Source organism: Choloepus didactylus, chromosome 7 (assembly GCF_015220235.1).
Source record: "Choloepus didactylus isolate mChoDid1 chromosome 7, mChoDid1.pri, whole genome shotgun sequence".
NCBI classification, from domain to species: domain Eukaryota; kingdom Metazoa; phylum Chordata; class Mammalia; order Pilosa; family Megalonychidae; genus Choloepus; species Choloepus didactylus.
Window position 1 is genome coordinate 18,182,560 of NC_051313.1, and position 18,274 is coordinate 18,200,833.

General features: G+C 35.9%; 1 protein-coding gene across 1 annotated transcript; it reads left to right on the plus strand.

Moving 5' to 3' along the window:
- The first annotated feature begins 284 nt into the window (after window positions 1-284).
- On the plus strand, window positions 285-14,415 carry TMEM244 (transmembrane protein 244). Its single transcript, XM_037844616.1, is given in 5 exon segments — window positions 285-317; window positions 6,838-6,953; window positions 8,486-8,566; window positions 12,573-12,694; window positions 14,252-14,415. Coding segments are annotated over 5 exon segments (516 nt in total).
- The last annotated feature ends 3,859 nt before the right edge of the window (window positions 14,416-18,274 follow it).

The following is an 18,274-nucleotide window of genomic DNA, read 5'->3' on the forward strand; positions in this document are numbered from 1 at the left end:
AGCACTGTCTAAAAACAATCAACTCACCTTAATCTGACCCAACCACAAATGGTGGGAGAAGTCAGTCGTCCAGGAAGGATGCTCACGATCGCACTCAGCAGTTTGTGTGTGGCTCACAGATGGCTCCTGCTTCGTTTTGGGTAATCCAATCATCCTGTGCTACCAAGTCTCACAGTTTCTCTTCGGGAGTAATTGAAAAGCTCCCAGTGAAAATGGACTCTTCCTGCAGATGTCGTCAATATAAAGAGCGTGGCTTCATCTCCTCCTTGACATAGGATGTGTACATGGCTCTCGAGGTCAGAGTTGCTCCAGAAAAGGTAAAGAGAAATTACTGCGTTGCACTGTCGTTCTGCGACTGCTAGCACTGGTGAGAATGTTCTATAAATGGCCTTTCTGTCAGTAGGCAACTTGTTTCACTTTCGGCTGGGTACACCGTACAGAAAAACTGCGGCTCCACTGCTCACATCATGTGGTAATGGTGCAAAAACAGGGCCCTAGGAAGGATTCTAAACATTTAAGTAGAGCCTGTTTAGGCGACACCATTTGACTCATAACTAAGCTTTCTAGCATTAACACCTGTGCTTCTGCTCTCGTTTTCTGAAATCATGACAGTCTTCCGAGTCTTTTTCTGCAGGGGGTGGCTTTTATTTTTCTTACTTCTAAAGGATGTATGAGGTTTTAAAGGCAAAGTATTGAAACATTTTAAGCTCTAGGTTTGTTAGTTTCTTTTCCCCCTGAGGCTGGTGTTAATAGCTGTGTTTTATTTCAACGTAAAAATACGCCTTTAAAAAAAAAATCAAAGCACCTAAAACAAGGAAATAGGCAAAGCCACAAAGCAGCTGTGCAAATTGACCACAGGCTTTGGTCCTATAAAAAGCCAGTCTTTAGGGAACGACACTCTGGAAAATCAGATTTTTACTTAAAAATTAAATTCTGATTATGAATTAGTGCTATATTCATTTTGGTAAAATATCAGTGCTGTGTGTGTTTCCTCAAGCTTTCTCTGCTCACTGCCATCAACACCACATACATCATCGGTGAGAAATGTTAAGTATGGCAACAGCTAAAAAAAGTTTTCTAGGTCAGTCAGTAAAAAAAATGATTTCAGGGAAAAAATATTTTTTTAAAAAAACTTCCCTTTAACAGGATTTTAAACTGTTTGTAATTTATGTATAGTTTTGGATTGAACTAGCAATAGTAGCTTCTGTTGGAGAGATAAAAATTAAAAGATGATATCCTTTCTTTCTTTAGTAGCTTACACAAAGAATGGGGCCTCTATATTTAGCCTGGACTTACAAGTGTAGGCACGTGCGCACACACACAAACACACACACACAACACACTCCTTCCAGCTGAAATATCCAGATAATTGCTGTAGTTCTTCACATTTTTAGAATCCCCGAGCTTTATGTGCAGACTCACAGCTTTAGAACATTAGTATGATAGTGGATATATTGAAAATAGGTACGCTGCTGAAAATCTGAATCCTCATGATGCATGTCTGTAAGCTTTGAGTTAACTTTTCTTCAGTCCTTGTTCATTGTCAACATTATCAGCCCAGGAATTATTGATGTGCTCATAAATTAATAGTAATAGCAAACATGACCTTCATCTAAGGATAACACTAAGACTAGAAAAATATTTATTGAGTGCATACAATGTGCCGAGCATTGGGCTAATTAAATCCCCCCATCTCTACACTTTGAGAGAAAAGCTGACTCAAGGGAAAGAGTCGCCAAAGTCCATTTAATTAATTTGCTGTCTGGGAAATAACATAGGAACTGGGAAGAAAGCCTAGGTATGGGGAATGCTAGGATGTTGTTTGAAATCCAATGTATTGTTGCTTCAGAATATAGTGTATTTTACTCCAGTAGGATACATATTTCACCACTTAGTGTAAATTAGTGTAAACTTACAGTTAAAAAACACTTAATGCTTAAGTTGTAAAGTACTTAATGCCAGGAATTTTATACATCTTCTGAATTCACAACCCTCATGTGGTTTTACCTTTATTTTATTGAGTGGCCAATTTTATTTCATTGATGGCCAATGTCACATACTTGCCAGAGAGAAAGCTGGAACAGAAATTCTAGTGTATCTGACCCAAGAGCCCACACTGTTTTGATTTATTTTATTTTATTTATTTTTAGCATTTGATATTTTATTCATAAAATATAAGCAAGATTTCATCCCTTTCTGTGAAACTTTTCAAATAAGTTTATGTAGAGGGCCTTGAGATGTACCAGTTATAAAACATGTTGAAATGAAGACGTGTTAAAATTACAAAATACAAATGGGTACTTTACACAAGAATTCTCTATAGTTTGTCAATCAATGTAAAAAATATTTCGTTTTGGTTGAATGTAAGCCATGTTCAGTTTATGTTGTTTTGTAAGGTCACTTTTGCTTTGTTGGAGACTTTTCTCTTTGTCTATCCTAATTTTTCTTTGATTCCCTGGACTGTTAGTACCTGCTAGATTTTTCCCATCATCTCTCTGCACCATTCTGATACTTATCTTCATCACTTCTAGAGCCTGAATGTTTTCTATTTTTTTCCCTTGACTTTGATCTCTCTTTTCTTCTAAAATTTTCACTGTCCTTATTTTGGTGCCTGTGCTTCTCATTTTTCAGCAAAAGAACTTCTTCTCTCTCCTCTCTTCTTTTTCAGATCACTGTGCTTATTTTCAAAATCTACGTGCATTTCGTCTCTGTCATTCACAACCCTACTGTAACTATTTCGTTCAGATGGCATCCTTCTGTCTGAAGTGTATTTTGTGGTGGGATCACTCCAATTTAAATTTTGATCTCTGCCACACTGTTTATTAATAGACTATGGTTTCCACTGAAGCAAGGTTTCATCATTTTTTTTAATTTCTTCATTCACAAGTATTCAAAATACATTTAATGAATATTTGCATAGGGCTAAGCAACTTTTTGTTGTTAGAGAATTAAACATGATTAAGTCAGTGTTTCTGTCTTTGATAGGCTGGAGAAATGGTCACCTCCATAAATTAGTATGCTACAAAATGATGCGATTGGATCTCTATATAAGACACATGCATAATGTTAAGGGAGCAAAAGGTAAGGAGGAATTGATTTTGTTCTGGAGAGTGAGTAGGGTGGGAAGATGATATACGAACTGGACCTTAAAGGATATACAGGTATTCGCTATGTAGCAAAAAGCAAAGCTGTGCTAGGCAATGAGAATATTCTGCTTTGCAAGATCACATAAGGGCTTCCAATTTTCACAGAATAAAAAGAACTAGACCATTTAAGCAATTCACAGGGTAATTCTTCTGAATCTTCAAAAATCACACACCCCCAATGTTATCTAAATTGTTTCAGAGTACTGAAAAAGAAAAGCCACAAAATATTTTTATGTAATAAGAATTACGTTATTACCTAAACCTAATGAAGATAGCATAAACAAACAAACAAACAAACAAAAACTACAGCTCTTTTTCACATATGAATATGGAGGTAAAAATCTAAAAACATATTAAAAACATAATCCAAGAGCTCATTATAATACATCATGAGAAAGTGAGACTTATTTCAGAAATGCAAGAATGGTTCAATATTAGATAGTCTTAATATAATTGACCCATGTTTGTAAATCTAAGTAGAAAAATCATATGTTCATTTCCATAGATGCTAACATAGTCTTTGACAAAGTGACAATTATTCTCAAATAAAATATTGAATAAAATAGGAACTGATGATTTCTTCTTTAGTGTTAACATATAACTACACACACATACACACACAAACACATTGCATTCCTAAAGTCAGCATCTAACTTAATGGAGAACACTAGAGCTGTTCTAGAAAAGCCAAGAACAAAGCACAAATGCCTACTAACTCCATTACTATTTAAAATATTAGAGGTATTAGTCAATGCAATCAGACTGAAATAATAGAGCCATAAGAATTGGAATAGAAGAGGTAAGACTATCTCTATTTACAGATGATATTGTAGTGGACCTGGAAAATCCAAATGAATTAATGATAAGACTAACAGAAAAAATCAAAATATTCCATAACTTTATAGAATATTAAATTAACATTAAAAATCTGAAATCATTTGTCTTAGTTTCACAACGGGTTGGCTTTACAATGGGAATTTATTGTCTCATAGTTTCAGAGCCTGGAAAGTTTGCTTCCTCCTTGGATAGGTAGCATTATGGCTGGCTGGGAATCTTTGGGGTTCCTTGGTTTTCCTGTCACATGGTTATGTCCTTTCCTTTCTCTTCCAGGTTCTGCTGACTTCCAGCTTCTGGCTTCTCCCTGTGGCTATCTTTCCATAAAACCTCTCCAGTAATAAGGATTAAAGCCAACTCTGATTCAGATGGGCCACACCTTTACTAAAAACAACATCTTCAAAAGGTTCTATTAACAATGAGTTCACACCCACAGGAATGTTTTTGTTGTTGGGGAGGGGGGTATATAATTCTACTTACCACACCTTTATATACACAAACAACAGCTATTTCCATTATCTAATGGAAGATAGAACTTCATTTACATTAGCAGTAAAAAGAGGAACTGTTTGAGAAATAACAGGAAGTGTGTAAAAGACACAAAAGCAGTTAAATAAGTTTGGAAAGATTTCTTGGTTTTGGAAAGTATGAATCAACATGATAAAGCTATTAGTTATCTACATCTTAATAAATTTACCATTATCCTAATAAAAATAACATGAAGTTGTTTTATGGAGCTATTCAAGTAGATGTTGGCATTTGTATATGGAAAAATAAGCATGAAAATTTTTATGAGGACCCTAAAAAAAAAGAGAGGTGACTAACCTTACCAAATATTAAAACATATTATAAAGCTTCTATAATTAAAACAATGTGATATTGAGCTGTGAATAGATAGAAAGACAGAGAGACCAATGGAAAAGAATAGAATGTCTACAAACAGACAAAAGTGCACATGACAAAATAGTAATGAAGAAGGTAGTATCTCACCAGCAATAACTTTTACTGGCTTTTGGAAGCTGGATAGTCATTTGGAAAATCTATAACTTATATCATATATTGCAATAAACTTATCACAGAGTAGGAAGGATTAAGGACAGGGGAGATTCTGAAGGTCCTAGAACCCTGTAGTCCTAATTTCACATGGCCCTCTTAGAGCTGGTAATTCCCCCCTATTAAAGAGTTGAAAGAAATATGTTCTTTGTAGAGTTGTATATTTTGTCCATTCAGCCCATTGGTTTTGGTGTGCTCTGGTGCTAAGTCCTTTCTCCTTTTGCCCCTTGTGGAGAGCTTCTCCTGTACTAATTAAATGATTTCATAAATTTGGTGAATTGGTCAAACAGAGAAAATGAAGAATCCCAAAGTGTTAAAATATTGGGTAACTAAAAATTGACTTTGAAAGAGATTCAATGTAGACCTGGCATCGTGGGACGGAGAGCATCTTCTTGACCAAAAGGGGGATGTGAAAGGAAATGAAATAAGCTTCAGTGGCAGAGAGATTCCAAAAGGAGCCGAGAGGTCACTCTGGTGGGCACTCTTACGCACAATTTAGACAACCCTTTTTAGGTTCTAAAGAATTGGGGTAGCTGGTGGTGGATACCTGAAACTATCAAACTACAACCCAGAACCCATGAATCTCGAAGACAATTGTATAAAAATGTAGCTTATGAGGGGTGACAATGGGATTGGGAAAGCCGTAAGGACCACACTCCACTTTGTCTGGTTTATGGATGGATGAGCAGAAAAATAGGGGAAGGAAACAAACAAACAAACAGACAAAGGTACCCCGTGTTCTTTTTTACTTCAATTGCTCTTTTTCACTCTAATTATTATTCTTGTTGTTTTTGTGTGTGTGCTAATGAAGGTGTCAGGGATTGATTTAGGTGATGAAGGTACAACTATGTAATGGTACTGTGAATAATCAAATGTACGATTTGTTTTGTATGACTGCGTGGTATGTGACTATATCTCAATAAAATGAAGATAAAAAAAGATTCAAAAGTGAAAAGAACAAATATGAAATTTCCATGTGATTTGCTGATGTATTTCTTATAATCGATCATATAATCATAGGAATACATTTTTAAAAAATTAGTAGTGAGGTTCAGCATGTTTTATATGTTTCCTCTAGTGAACTGCCTATTTACACATTTTATCCATTTTTCTATTGGTTTGTCTTTTAAAAAAATTTATATGAGTTTTATATATTGTAGCTATGAATCCTATGCCCATTGTATAGGTAGCAAATATTTTCTCCCAATATGTTTCTTGGTATTTAAGACATTAGTCCATATGAAATTTATTTTGGCGTCTGGTATAAGACTAGAATCCAATGGGATTTTCCTATCTAGGAGTTAGACAATTTTCACAACACCATTTGCTGAATAATCTGTCTAGCCCACATTAATCTGTGCTGCTTCCCTCTTAGGTCTCACATTTGATAAGAGTCCATTTCAGGACCATTTATTTTGTGTTAGCTAATTAGTCTGTAAATTATTGCACACAGATTTAATTGTTGTGTTATTACGCGGTTTTGTTCACACTCCTCAAAATTTCTTAGCTGTTCTCATATTTTTATTATTATTACAGCTGACATTTAGAATCATTTTGGCAAGTTCAAATACAAATATTGGCACTTAAGAAGTTTGTTCAAGTGGATGGAGGGTAAGTGATAAGGATTTATATTCTGCATTCATCCATGGTGTAAATGTGGAGGATGCCAGCCTGTCCAGCTGCACCCCCTTCATTGTACACCCCATGGGGGTCTCTACCCCAAGTGTAGCCAACATTATCTAGCAATCATTTGTCATTTTTGTTTGTCAAACTAACATCTAATAACTGTGTAACAAAGCTCTAGGCTCTTGGACGTCACACCTGCACTCTCTGCATTGTTTTCCATAACCTCCTTTTCTGCTTCAACCCGTTCTACTCCATGTACTAAGTGGCTCTGAGCATGTGTTGCATGATGCTCATGTAGGTAGCCCATTGTCATCAGATGAAATTAAAAAGCTAAGATTGAATGAATGATGTTTATGTTTAATACTTGGCCTGTCTTTATGGAATAGAGGATGCAGATTTTTAAAAGATGGTATATATCTTTTATTTTTTAAGTAAAAATAGGCAAATGTCCTATCTTTGAAAAAGATAAAAGTAACAATCACAAACAGAAATGGACAGAACCAGGCGAGACTGTTTCTCTTTTTGGAGGATGATGATGGAAAGAAAATGAAGCTGTTACTCCTTGAGTGGTAGTTGAATCAAAGGAGGTTTGAACTAGAAGGGAGTTTAAAGGTCATCTAAATCCAATTTCAACATTTCCTGATATATACTAGAAATAACTTTGGGCTGCAAATCAGAAGTCTTGTGTTCCGGCCCAGGTGCTGGCTAGCTTCCAGACCACCTTGGCCAAGACATAAAACTTCTCTTTACTCAGTGCCTTCATTTGTCAAACATGGATAATAATCCAAAAGCGGGTTATCCTGAGGACACAGTAAGATAACACAAGAATTTTTAATGGTATCTATTTTTTGTAATTGTAAGGCATTGTTTTTCTAGGTAATTTTTTTTGTCTTGCTAAAGTTGAATTTTGTCGCTATGAAGTTACATTGCCAGTAAGTTGATTGCCTTAAAATATATTAGGTATATATACAAACAATTTTCTAGATGTTGAGTTTTTTGGCAATTTAATTTTGTGCATGCAAGGAGTTAGTGCCTTTCAATTTCAATAGGCAAATTAATACCAAAAATAATAATAATAATAATAATAACCATACCAATTTTTGCAATGGGAAGAAAGTTCTTCTGTGGGCTTGTAGGCAAACTCGCTGGGGAAGTGCCTCGTACTCACACATCTCAGCTTGTGCCCAGAGCAGGGAAGAGAGGAGAATCTTCAGAGCTCTCTGAGCATGGGACTGGGGAGTAAGTGGGCTGGTGTAGTTAATGTGAGTCAGAGGCAAGGAATTTGAAGTAATTGGGCTTTAAATCTCTAGGAGGCAGCTGATTGACCAACCAGAAGCAACTACAACTACAACAGAATTCCGTGGAAAGTCCAAGTGTATACTTTATAAGTAGACCCAGATTTTAGGATAAGAAGGGATCTCTGAAACGAATTTCTTCAATTTACAGATAAGAAAATGAAGCCAAGAGAGGTTAACTTGCCCAAGTTCACAGATAATGGCACCACCAGGATTAGAACCTGGTTCTGCTTGCTTCCAAGCCTAGGCTCTGTATCATTTTCTCCCACCACCTGTTATGGAAGGAGCTCCTGAGATTACAGTTGAGACCTCACATACATTTAAGTCCATGTGGTGGATAGAGTAGAGTTATTTAGACAGAGAGGATAATGTGGCCAAAGAACCTCTTTAGCTCCCATCTGAGTCAGCAGGTTTTACATGTCCTAGAGCCTGGGCAGAGCCGACCACTCTGTCTTTGTATGTGAGCGGCAGAGCCTTGGGTTATGAACTGCCTCTTCCAAAGAGAACTATTTTCATTTGTAACATCTCCAGGGTGCATGAGTTTGATGTCCTGGTACCATTTGATTTCAAAACAAATCCTGCATGCCTCAATGCAAATTATAAAATTAATTGGTTTTAATTTTTTAAATCTTTGTCAAGTTTGTAAATTCAGGGTCTCCAAAACGCAAAATAATTTTTGTCTAACGAAAATTTACAAAAATATCAGGCCTTCTTCTCAGCCATCTGCATCTTATATCAACCTTCAAAAATTAATCAGGAAAAGTGCCATAAAAATGTCTAGAGTGCCCATTCCTAGGAGATGAAACAGGATGGAAAAGATGGAAGAAGGGAGTAGAATTCTTATGTGAATTTTTATTTGGTGGTATTATGGATGAATTTTTGTGCATTAAATTATTTCTCAAAGCAAAGGAGGAAGAATGAGTTAATGTACTGATATAGAAACATAAAATGGAAATGCAGATTTCAAAAGAGTTTGCATAGTGTAGAAAAGAGTAAATCACACCATATCAGTGGTAAGAGGTCTGGAGAATTATACTCCCAGGTGGGGTAACAGAGGACTTTCAATTTCTACTTTGTATATTTCTTCTTTGTTTGAGTTTGTTTATTTTCAAAACTAATATGTAACTGGTGACAAAGGAAAAACAATTCAAATGAATATCCTTGGACAAGAAATTATCTCTATTAAATAATTACTAATTGATAATTACTATGTTCAGAAATCTTACATTTGTTACTAACAACACCTGTTTGGAGTGAATGTATGTCTAACATACTTTGGTAATGTTGATGGTGAGTTCGCCCCAACTTTAGAAAAATAAAATTTTAATATTATCTTTCAGTATAAAATAGTACATTCCAAATGCTTACAAAATACCCACAAGTAGAACAGAGAAAATAATTAAAAAATCAATCACAATCTGGACCCGACAACTGGGGATTGAGAACATCTTGACCGAAAGGGGGATGCAAAATGAAATGAAATAGTTTCAGTGACTGAGAGATTCCAAATGGAGTCGAGAGGTCATTCTTGTCTGGTGGGCATTCTTATCACTTTATAGATAACCCTTTTTAGGTTTTATTGTATAGGAATAGCTAGAAGTAAATACCTGAAACTATCCAACTGCAACCCAGTAGCCTTGACTCTTGAAGACGTATGTATAACAGTGTAGTTTACAAGGGGTGACAATGTGATTTCAAAAGCCTTGTGGGTCACACTCCCCTTTACCCAGTGTATGGATTGACAAATAGAAAAATGGGGACAAAGAAACTAAAGGAAAAATAGGGAGGAGGGGGCAATTTGGGTGTTCTTTTTTTACTCTTTTTTTTTAATTCTTATTTTCACTTTTTCTGGTACAAGGAAAATATTCAAAATATAGATCAGAGTGATGATGAACAACTACATGATGGTAATGTGAACAACTGATTGTACACTTTGGATGATTGTATGGTATGTGAATATATCTCAATAAAATTGAATAATAAAATCAATCACAATCTTAGTTTCTAAATGTACTTATCCTTAACATTCTGTTAAATTCCTCCCTACTCTTTTTTAATGCCTGGTGGATTCTTTAAACATTGCAATTATTTATAAAACCACTGGACAATCATTTAGGGGGACAAATATGTAAACACACAAAAATTGCCTGAGGCCAAGGAAAGCAGATTTCAAATATGATTTAAATAGGAATCTTGGTGAGATAAAATTATTAGATTGAAAAAAAAAGCTTTACAACAGCCCCCTCAAAGGGGTAATCCTGTTTGGTGCCATTATTGATTTCATTTTGGATAGACAAAGAATATGTGAGGACAACAGACTTTTGTCCTAATGCGATACAAGGGGTCATAATGTTCTATCATAAATTTCTCTTCATGCACTTCCCTATTGAAGATGGAATTAGCTTGTTTTCTACCAAGACCGTGAAGGATGATAAGGAAATAACCACTATAAAGAGTTCAGTGCAGGCTATGTTTGTGTTTTGGGGAGCAAAAGGTCTGAAGAATTATACTCCCAAGTGGGGTAACAGAGATTTAAAACCTAAGTGTCACTATTTAATTCTTGCCTTTGGATCAATCAGTAAAAGACAGGATCATGACACAGGTTTACTGTAAAAGGCTGTGTTTTTACATAGCAGAGATTAGTGAAGATTCCCCAGGATGTCTGGCACAGTTGCACAGTTCACGTCATAAAATGTAAAACACTAACACCTGCAACTTGCACAAAGATATCAATAAACCTATTGGATCTTTAATTTTGGGCATGGGGAGATAAGTGTTACAGTGCTTCAAAGTTGTTGCTTTGAGAATCTAAACACTTTTATTCTTGGAGATAAAATGCATGGCTAATCTCAGAGCCTGGGGCATTTAGTATTAGGTTTCTCATCTGTTTCAATAATTTTGTCATCCAGGATATCAGTCCTAGTAAGGACACTGGGAAGTGTAAGTCCAGTTAAAACATTTTGATTATTAATATCTGTCTTTTGAATTGCACAGTATGGTTTACAAATTGCTTTCACACTAAATTAAAATCCCCTAAATATTACTGTGATGTAGAGAAGTAGGTACTCCATTCCCAGTTTACAGAGAGGGAAACAATGATCCAGAGAGTAAAATCCTGTCCGCAATCTTAGAACACTTAAGCTGTAATGGCAGGACTAGAATTCTGACATACTGACTTCAAATTTTCTACTTCCTTTAAATCATTCTTTCTTTCATATCATAACAAAGCATAACCATTCTCAATCAATATAAGCAGATAGAGCCTTGCAAGACTAAAATCTCTCCAAACAGCTGCAAGTTAAGCTATAAAATCTCTAAATGCTGACAAAAGAGGCAGCTCTATCTCTCTATAATAATGTGGAGTTTCTGTGAGCCACTGGTGGAGGTAGGAGTGGAATTTTGATGTGGAGACCTAGTGTAAGTGTGACCCTGCAGTGCAGTCCTTCCATAACCTCAGTTTTAGGGAGCAGGACATGCTGAGTGGAGCGGAATTGGTCAAAGAATTTCCATGCAATAAAGAAGCAGTGAGGATGAATTCTCCATTCAACTTTTGAATCCTGTTGAGTTGAATTAAATTGAATTGAAGAGGAATAAGTGTGAAGGCCTTCAAAAGGATGAAACCTGGGACTTGCTTTCTTACTGCGTGTCTTGCTCATTCACTAGGCCATCACTGGCTTGCTGGGTAGTAAAATTACCTCTGCACAAGAGGACATAATGTGATTATTTTACCTTTTCCTATGAGAAACCTGGGTTGACCTGTCTAGTTTACTGAGTCCTGAATTATATGAACATACCAATCATTTATCCCATTTTACAAAGAAAGGAAGGTAAGTTTTGTGGAGGGTGTTATTTACAAAGGGACCTTGGTGGTAGAGTGAATGTATTTGTCACTTTAAAGTCCGATGGATCTCTTCTTTGAAACCACTAAGTCCAAAGATCCATATCAAAAACAGGAAGCAAAGGAAACCTTTATAGGTTCAGAGTTCTCAGAGATTTGTGGTCCTGACTTCTAAATAACTAGCTCTTTATAAATATTCAGGGAAACCACTCTGAGCCAACCAATGGATTTAGAAGAGTACTTCCATCCCCACCTGTCATTTATGAGTCTTTCTTTCATCCCAGGTTACCACTTATGTTTCCCAAATAATTATATGAACATACCATTTTATTACAAAGACACAAGGAACTCATTTCCAAGTCAGACAATGATTGGTACTAAAGAAACATTACCCTTTAATAAATTCTTACATTTTTTTTTCCTCTTCTGAATACTCAGAATAGAACTTTTCATTAGTTTTTAATATATTTTACAATGAGATTTGAAATCCAATTATAGATCAGCAGGTTGGTGGCATGGTAACTCTTCTTTATGATATTTTACCTTCTAAAAAGCTAAGCATAAACAATGTAAAACAGAATTTATATGTTAGTTTTTTTTAAATAAATCTAAGAATTATTAAGAGATGGAATATGCTAAAAATTCTTACCCAAATTTGAGGATTGTTAAGAGAAAGGACATTGTTTTAATTCTTAAAAAAATTTCTTGACAGTAAGTTTTATTTAAAAACTGCGAGCTGTTCTTGTCCCAAATAATTGCCTTTTGCTTTTTCCTTTGAAGTTCTTTTAGTTTCGATGGAGGTCACCTACTCCGTGGACTACTTTTCCTTCTGGTTGTGGAAGGATGGGTTTGGGATTATGCTCTTTCAGTAACTATCCTTCATGTCACTATTACTTCAACCGATAAGCAAATTCAAAACGAAAGAAACAAGGAAAATTTATTTAATGTGATGTTGTACCTAAATCACTTCCTAAGAGTAGAAATTTCCTATATGCATATTCTCCTATGATGGCTAAACAACAAAAGCTAATGAAGAAAGTTCTTTGAACCTCTCCTCACTCTACCTCTCTCACCAAGTTCTTCCTCTTTGGTAGCTACAACTTCTGATTTAGAACTGTAGGTCTTTTCCTGTTTTCCTTTCTCATTCAGCCTGTCATCAAATCATACGGGGTTTGCCTCTAAAAATATTTTTTCCTCCAAAATCCTTCCCAGAGGCAGAAATGGACCAAAGACTGGGAAAACTGGAATCTGAGGAAACCTTCCATCCTTGCAGGCCTGCAAACTTTTCATCAGTAAAGAATTATTTTAACAAGAATATAAGGTTCTGAGACTAAAGTTTTGTTTCGTTTTGTTTTGTTTTTCTTTTTCTATCTGTAATCTTTGGAATCAGAAAGACATGGATTCCAATTCCAGTGCTACCTTTCACTAGGTGTGTAGTCTTGGGCAAGTTATATCTTACATATCCATTTTCTCATCTACCAAATGGGGAAGTTTCAATGAGATAATAAGAAATTGCCTAGCACTTTGTCTTGCATATAACAAATGCTTAGTAAATGACGGTTTCATCCATTTATCCATTCATTCAAAATTTACCTTTCTACTGTAACTTTTTTTTCTTATTATCCTCCATTATTATTTTTAAAAAGCATATTAGCTAAAGTATTTGTAGCGATCATTCACAAGATGATTGTTACTATACATAGCCACCTTAAATCACTCTTGTTTTTTCAATGTCCTGGTTTCTTGAGTGTACTGTCAATCTCCAACTTAAGAACACACAATTTCCAAATGAATTGCTACTTCCCGGTTTCATTGCTATTAGAGAATGCCAGCATATTGATCCCTTGGCATTCGTTTCTTAAGACACAATTCCTTCCTCAGTAACTGGGAGAATCGCCGAAATCCCCATATTCACCGAAATCCCCATCTCCTACTTGGGGGATTAAGTTTTCGGCAAGACAGCCATAGAATATTGAAGAAGAGTTTGGGTTCATTAAAGTTGTTCAGTACTCAGAAATGAGATGGGAAATAGGCTCTGGACCCAGAAAAGTAATGAGTTAATTGTCCAACACATGGCACATAGGAAATACTTAACAACTGATTGCCAAGTTGAACTGAGTTGAAAGTGAAGTGCTTCAGAACTCCAGAGGAAGCTGGCACTGAGGATTCAGGACAGTCTTAGAACCATCTCATATTCCTTTAAATCAACTTTGTATGTTGACCTGAGAACCTAATAATTCATAATATCTTTTTTAGAAGAGTAGTTCAAAATATCTGACTTAACAAATGACATTTTAGAGCACAATTTAAGTACAACTTTGATGCTACCTGATTTCATGAATGTGGATAAAATTTCTCTTTGTTGTGTATATATAATTAGATCAAACCAGAGTGTTTCTTCAGGAGTAAAAAAATAATGAATGTTTTGAAAGTGAACACCTTTATTTTTTCTATTGCTTTTACATTGGAATTCCCCCTGATGTCCCATTGGTAGGCTGCTTTAGATATATCAGAATTTCCCAATTTAGATTCTCTAATGCATACAAATAATGTTAAGTTTATGAAATGGACTTTATTATCTCAAATCCCCATCTCAAATACACTGTTTTACTTGGGGGATTAAATTTTGGCATTTAATTTAATAATACCTTATGATCTTTCTAAGTTATTACATTATCATCTTTCTAATTTAGTAATGTCTAAGATGAAAAAATTTTTTATTGACGATAGAGCGAAGTGGTTGTCTCTTCTATCTTTGCTCTCAGACCAGCCCAAATTCATTCCACATGAAAGAAACTGTCACCTTAATATGTATTTGGAACCAAAAACATATCAGTAAGTAGATAGGAAATCTATTATACTGTTCTTTACTTTTGATAAAATTTGAATTTATAATGAATAACATAGATTTTTACTTTACATATTGAGCAATACTGGAGGGACTGGATGTGAGAGAAAGCCAATGGAAGCTCTGTATCATGGCAAAGATTTCATTAAACCATAGATTTCCTTAGCTTGCCCCTAGGTCTGTCCCACATCGGTTTTTTTTTCTCCCTTTATTTCCCATTGTTTTTCATTTATGGCAGGAAATAAGGATTGAGCCACCGTAAGTAGGTAAACATGAGTAGGTCTATCTTCCTCAAAGCAAAATATTTCTTTTAGTGGCAAAGTTTGCACTTTTACTGAAAACCAAATACAGAATCTTGATCATATACATACAGGAGCATCAAATGCTCCACTGCACAAGAAGGTTATCTGGGTAGATGCAGAAATAGCAGAATGTACAGGTACACACAAGACCTGATGCCGAGCAATACTGCCCCCCTACTTCCTTCTCTGACATCTCCTCATCTCTTCTCAGAGCCTCACACCTTCACATTCCATCATGGAATGGACCTTCTTTTACTCTTATGTCTCAAGGCATGGCTCCTTCCAATTTCCTACTGGACACAATTTGTCTAGATAAATCTTCTTCCAAATTTAAGGATCTTCTAAAAAGCTGAATTTTTAAGTAGGGCAGGCAGGTTGAAACCTGGTTTAGAGATTGCTGGAGGGAAGTGCCCTGAACAGGATAAAGTGAAAGTCATGACTTAAGATAACTCTATATAAAGACAAAATTATGACCAAGGTAAACAACAATGACAACAACAACAACTAGTGTAAAGCATGAAAGGAGCTCATGGGTAAGGAACAAGAGGTACAGAAAACACTAAGATAAGTTATCCACTGCTCTTTTTTTCCCCTGTTAATACAAAGAGACAGAACTTCTATGTGCATAATGCATGAAAATCACCTGATGATCTTGCTAAAATGTAGATTCTGATTTAGTCGTTCTGGGTTGGGAGCCCAGCAGGATTCTACAGTTCTAACCAATTCCCAAGTGATGCTAACACTGTTGGTCCATGGACCACACTTTGAATAGCAAGGGCTTAGACACATTCTAAGCCTTTTTTATTCTCTTATGTAACCCCTAACTTCAAACACAGTCAGTACATTTTATAACTTTACAGTATTTTCAAATTTTTACAATTGAGAAATTTTTCAAGATGTTTAACTGTAATCTCTCCTGTGGTTTTCTAATATCATCACCTTTTAGAAGTGAAGGAATCATCACATTTAGCCCATTCTTTATTTTAAACAATCCAATCTAAATATTTGGTTTCCACAGAAATCTGTTTTGTAAAACAGAAAAATCAGCACATGTAATAGCAAAAATATATGAAATGTGATTGTTACAATACCATTTTTATTTATTTGCTTCCTTAATCATATTATGTAACAATAGTAAAGCACAATATTAACACTCATTTGTGCTTATAAACTGCTACATAAAGCAAAGTCGGATGCTTTTAAACAGATTTCAATATTTGTCAAATATAAAAACTATTCTAACTCTGTTGCATCTGGTTTTCAAATATAAAGGTCATATAATATTTTAAGCAATTTTGCTACCCTTGTTTTGTCAATAATCATGTCTAATATCTTTAATCTAATTCTGACAACAGCACAAACAAACCTAATCATACTCTGGTATTGCCACTCAATTTTAATGGCCTACACAATGTTAATAAAGTTACCATTTATCGATTTAATAATATGAGCCAGGAACATTGCATTTATCCCACTAACCTTTGCTACAACCCTGTGAGACAGGTAATTTTTCCAACTTTGCAAATGTGGAAATGGAATCTTATAGAATTTAATAATTTATTAGCGCTCCCACAATCACTAACGTGGATCCCTTACCTAGTCTTTTCTTTGAACATGGATTTCCACCCCGAGCACTTCTATGCAGAAATCCTGAAGCTACTGCTACACAGATGTGATGGTTGCTCCTTTTGTAGTGGATCAGATTCCTAACTTTGAGAACAAACAGAGTAAAGAGCAAAGGAACAGAATTTTGGAGAAGGCCACTGTTCAGTCAAGGGAAAAAGTAAAGGAAAGCTGAAAAGAAGACAGAATGAGCAATGAGCATCTCAAGCTCTGATAAGAATCCCCTATTGCTCCCTCATTCTATGACTATTGCTTTAAAATTGAACAGAAGTAGACAGATATGACATGACATAGAAAAAAACATAGAGGTACATGGTCAAATTATTTATTTCTAAACTCAACTGGGAAATAACAAAATGCTGCTTAGTCTTTGAAAAGAAAACTATAGAATGGCTTAATTTTTATTTTCAAGTATATAAAGTAGTTAAGATTAAAATGTTTATAATACAATATTCAGTCCCTGCCATAGTACCCAACATGTAGAAAAGCCTTAATAAAAATGTGTTGTGTAACTGTGAGATGACTTCACTTAGGTGAAATTAAATAGCAGAGCTTTTCCTGGTATGTAATAAGCACATTTTGGCTGCTGCAAGGAACAAGCTGCAGGGAAGGATTCTGGAAAGATGGCAGAGTAGGAGGCTCCAGGAATCAGTCTCCTCACTAGAACAACTACTCAACAGGCAGGAACTGTCCGAATCAATTATTTTAATATTCCGGAGGATAGTAGAACAGTGTGCAGCAACCAGAGAAGAGCAGGAGGAAGAGGCTGCTAAATCATGGCAAACACCAGTGAACTGCCTTCCTGGGACAGTGGCTACCATCGCCCATCCTGCAGACTTGTGGCAGGCAGAGTAGTGAGGTCTTCAGCCTCTGTCCCTGATGCAGCTTGCTGGTACCACAGTAGGACATAAAGACTTAGCTCCCCAGCAAAAGTGTCAGAGGAGGCTTAAAAATGTTTCCTCAAAACTATGAAAAACAGTCCAAGGGCTGCATACTCTGGGCAAGGCCAAATCAGGAAAACACAACCTCAAAGAGCCATAGGAGAAGCTTCTGGCACCCTTGACGGCTCCTCCCCCTCTTCAGAGCAGTATGCAGTGGCTGGCATTCCTTTTGTAGGTTCCCAGCCTCCTTCCAGCTGGGAAAGACTGACTGGGAAACTCCTCTCTGGCTTGCCACCTCTCCCAGAATTTGCCCTCCAGAAAAAGCAGCTGAAGACAGCTAAAGCCCTGTAACAAACAGTTGAGTTGGGCAGCACCAGGTTTAAGGTTTATTTGCTTTAACTCCTTTAGTAGAGCCCCTGGGAGAGAAGAAGGTGTAGTTCTTGGGGAGGAGTGAAGGCATTCAAATTCCTGTAAACAGGGAACTCCTAAAGCCATTAGCAAGCACAAGCTTAAGATAAGACACAGGCATGGAAAAGACAGGCATTCTGCATTTGCTCTGGGTTGATCTTCTTGATAGGAAAGCTGAACTATGAAGGAGAACACCAGCCAAAACCAAGCCAAGAAGCAAAGACTGTTAAAGGTGGTTTTTTGTTTTGTTTTGTTTTGTTTTGTTTTTGAATGGTTCCTTTGGTTTTGTTAGCTTCTGGTACACAATAAAATCAGTCTTATCACTAGCTGGATACAAACTCAAGAAATAGCTCAGGAACTAGACCCCAGAGTTAACATTTAAAAATATTAAAATGTACAGTATGCAACAAAAGATTACAA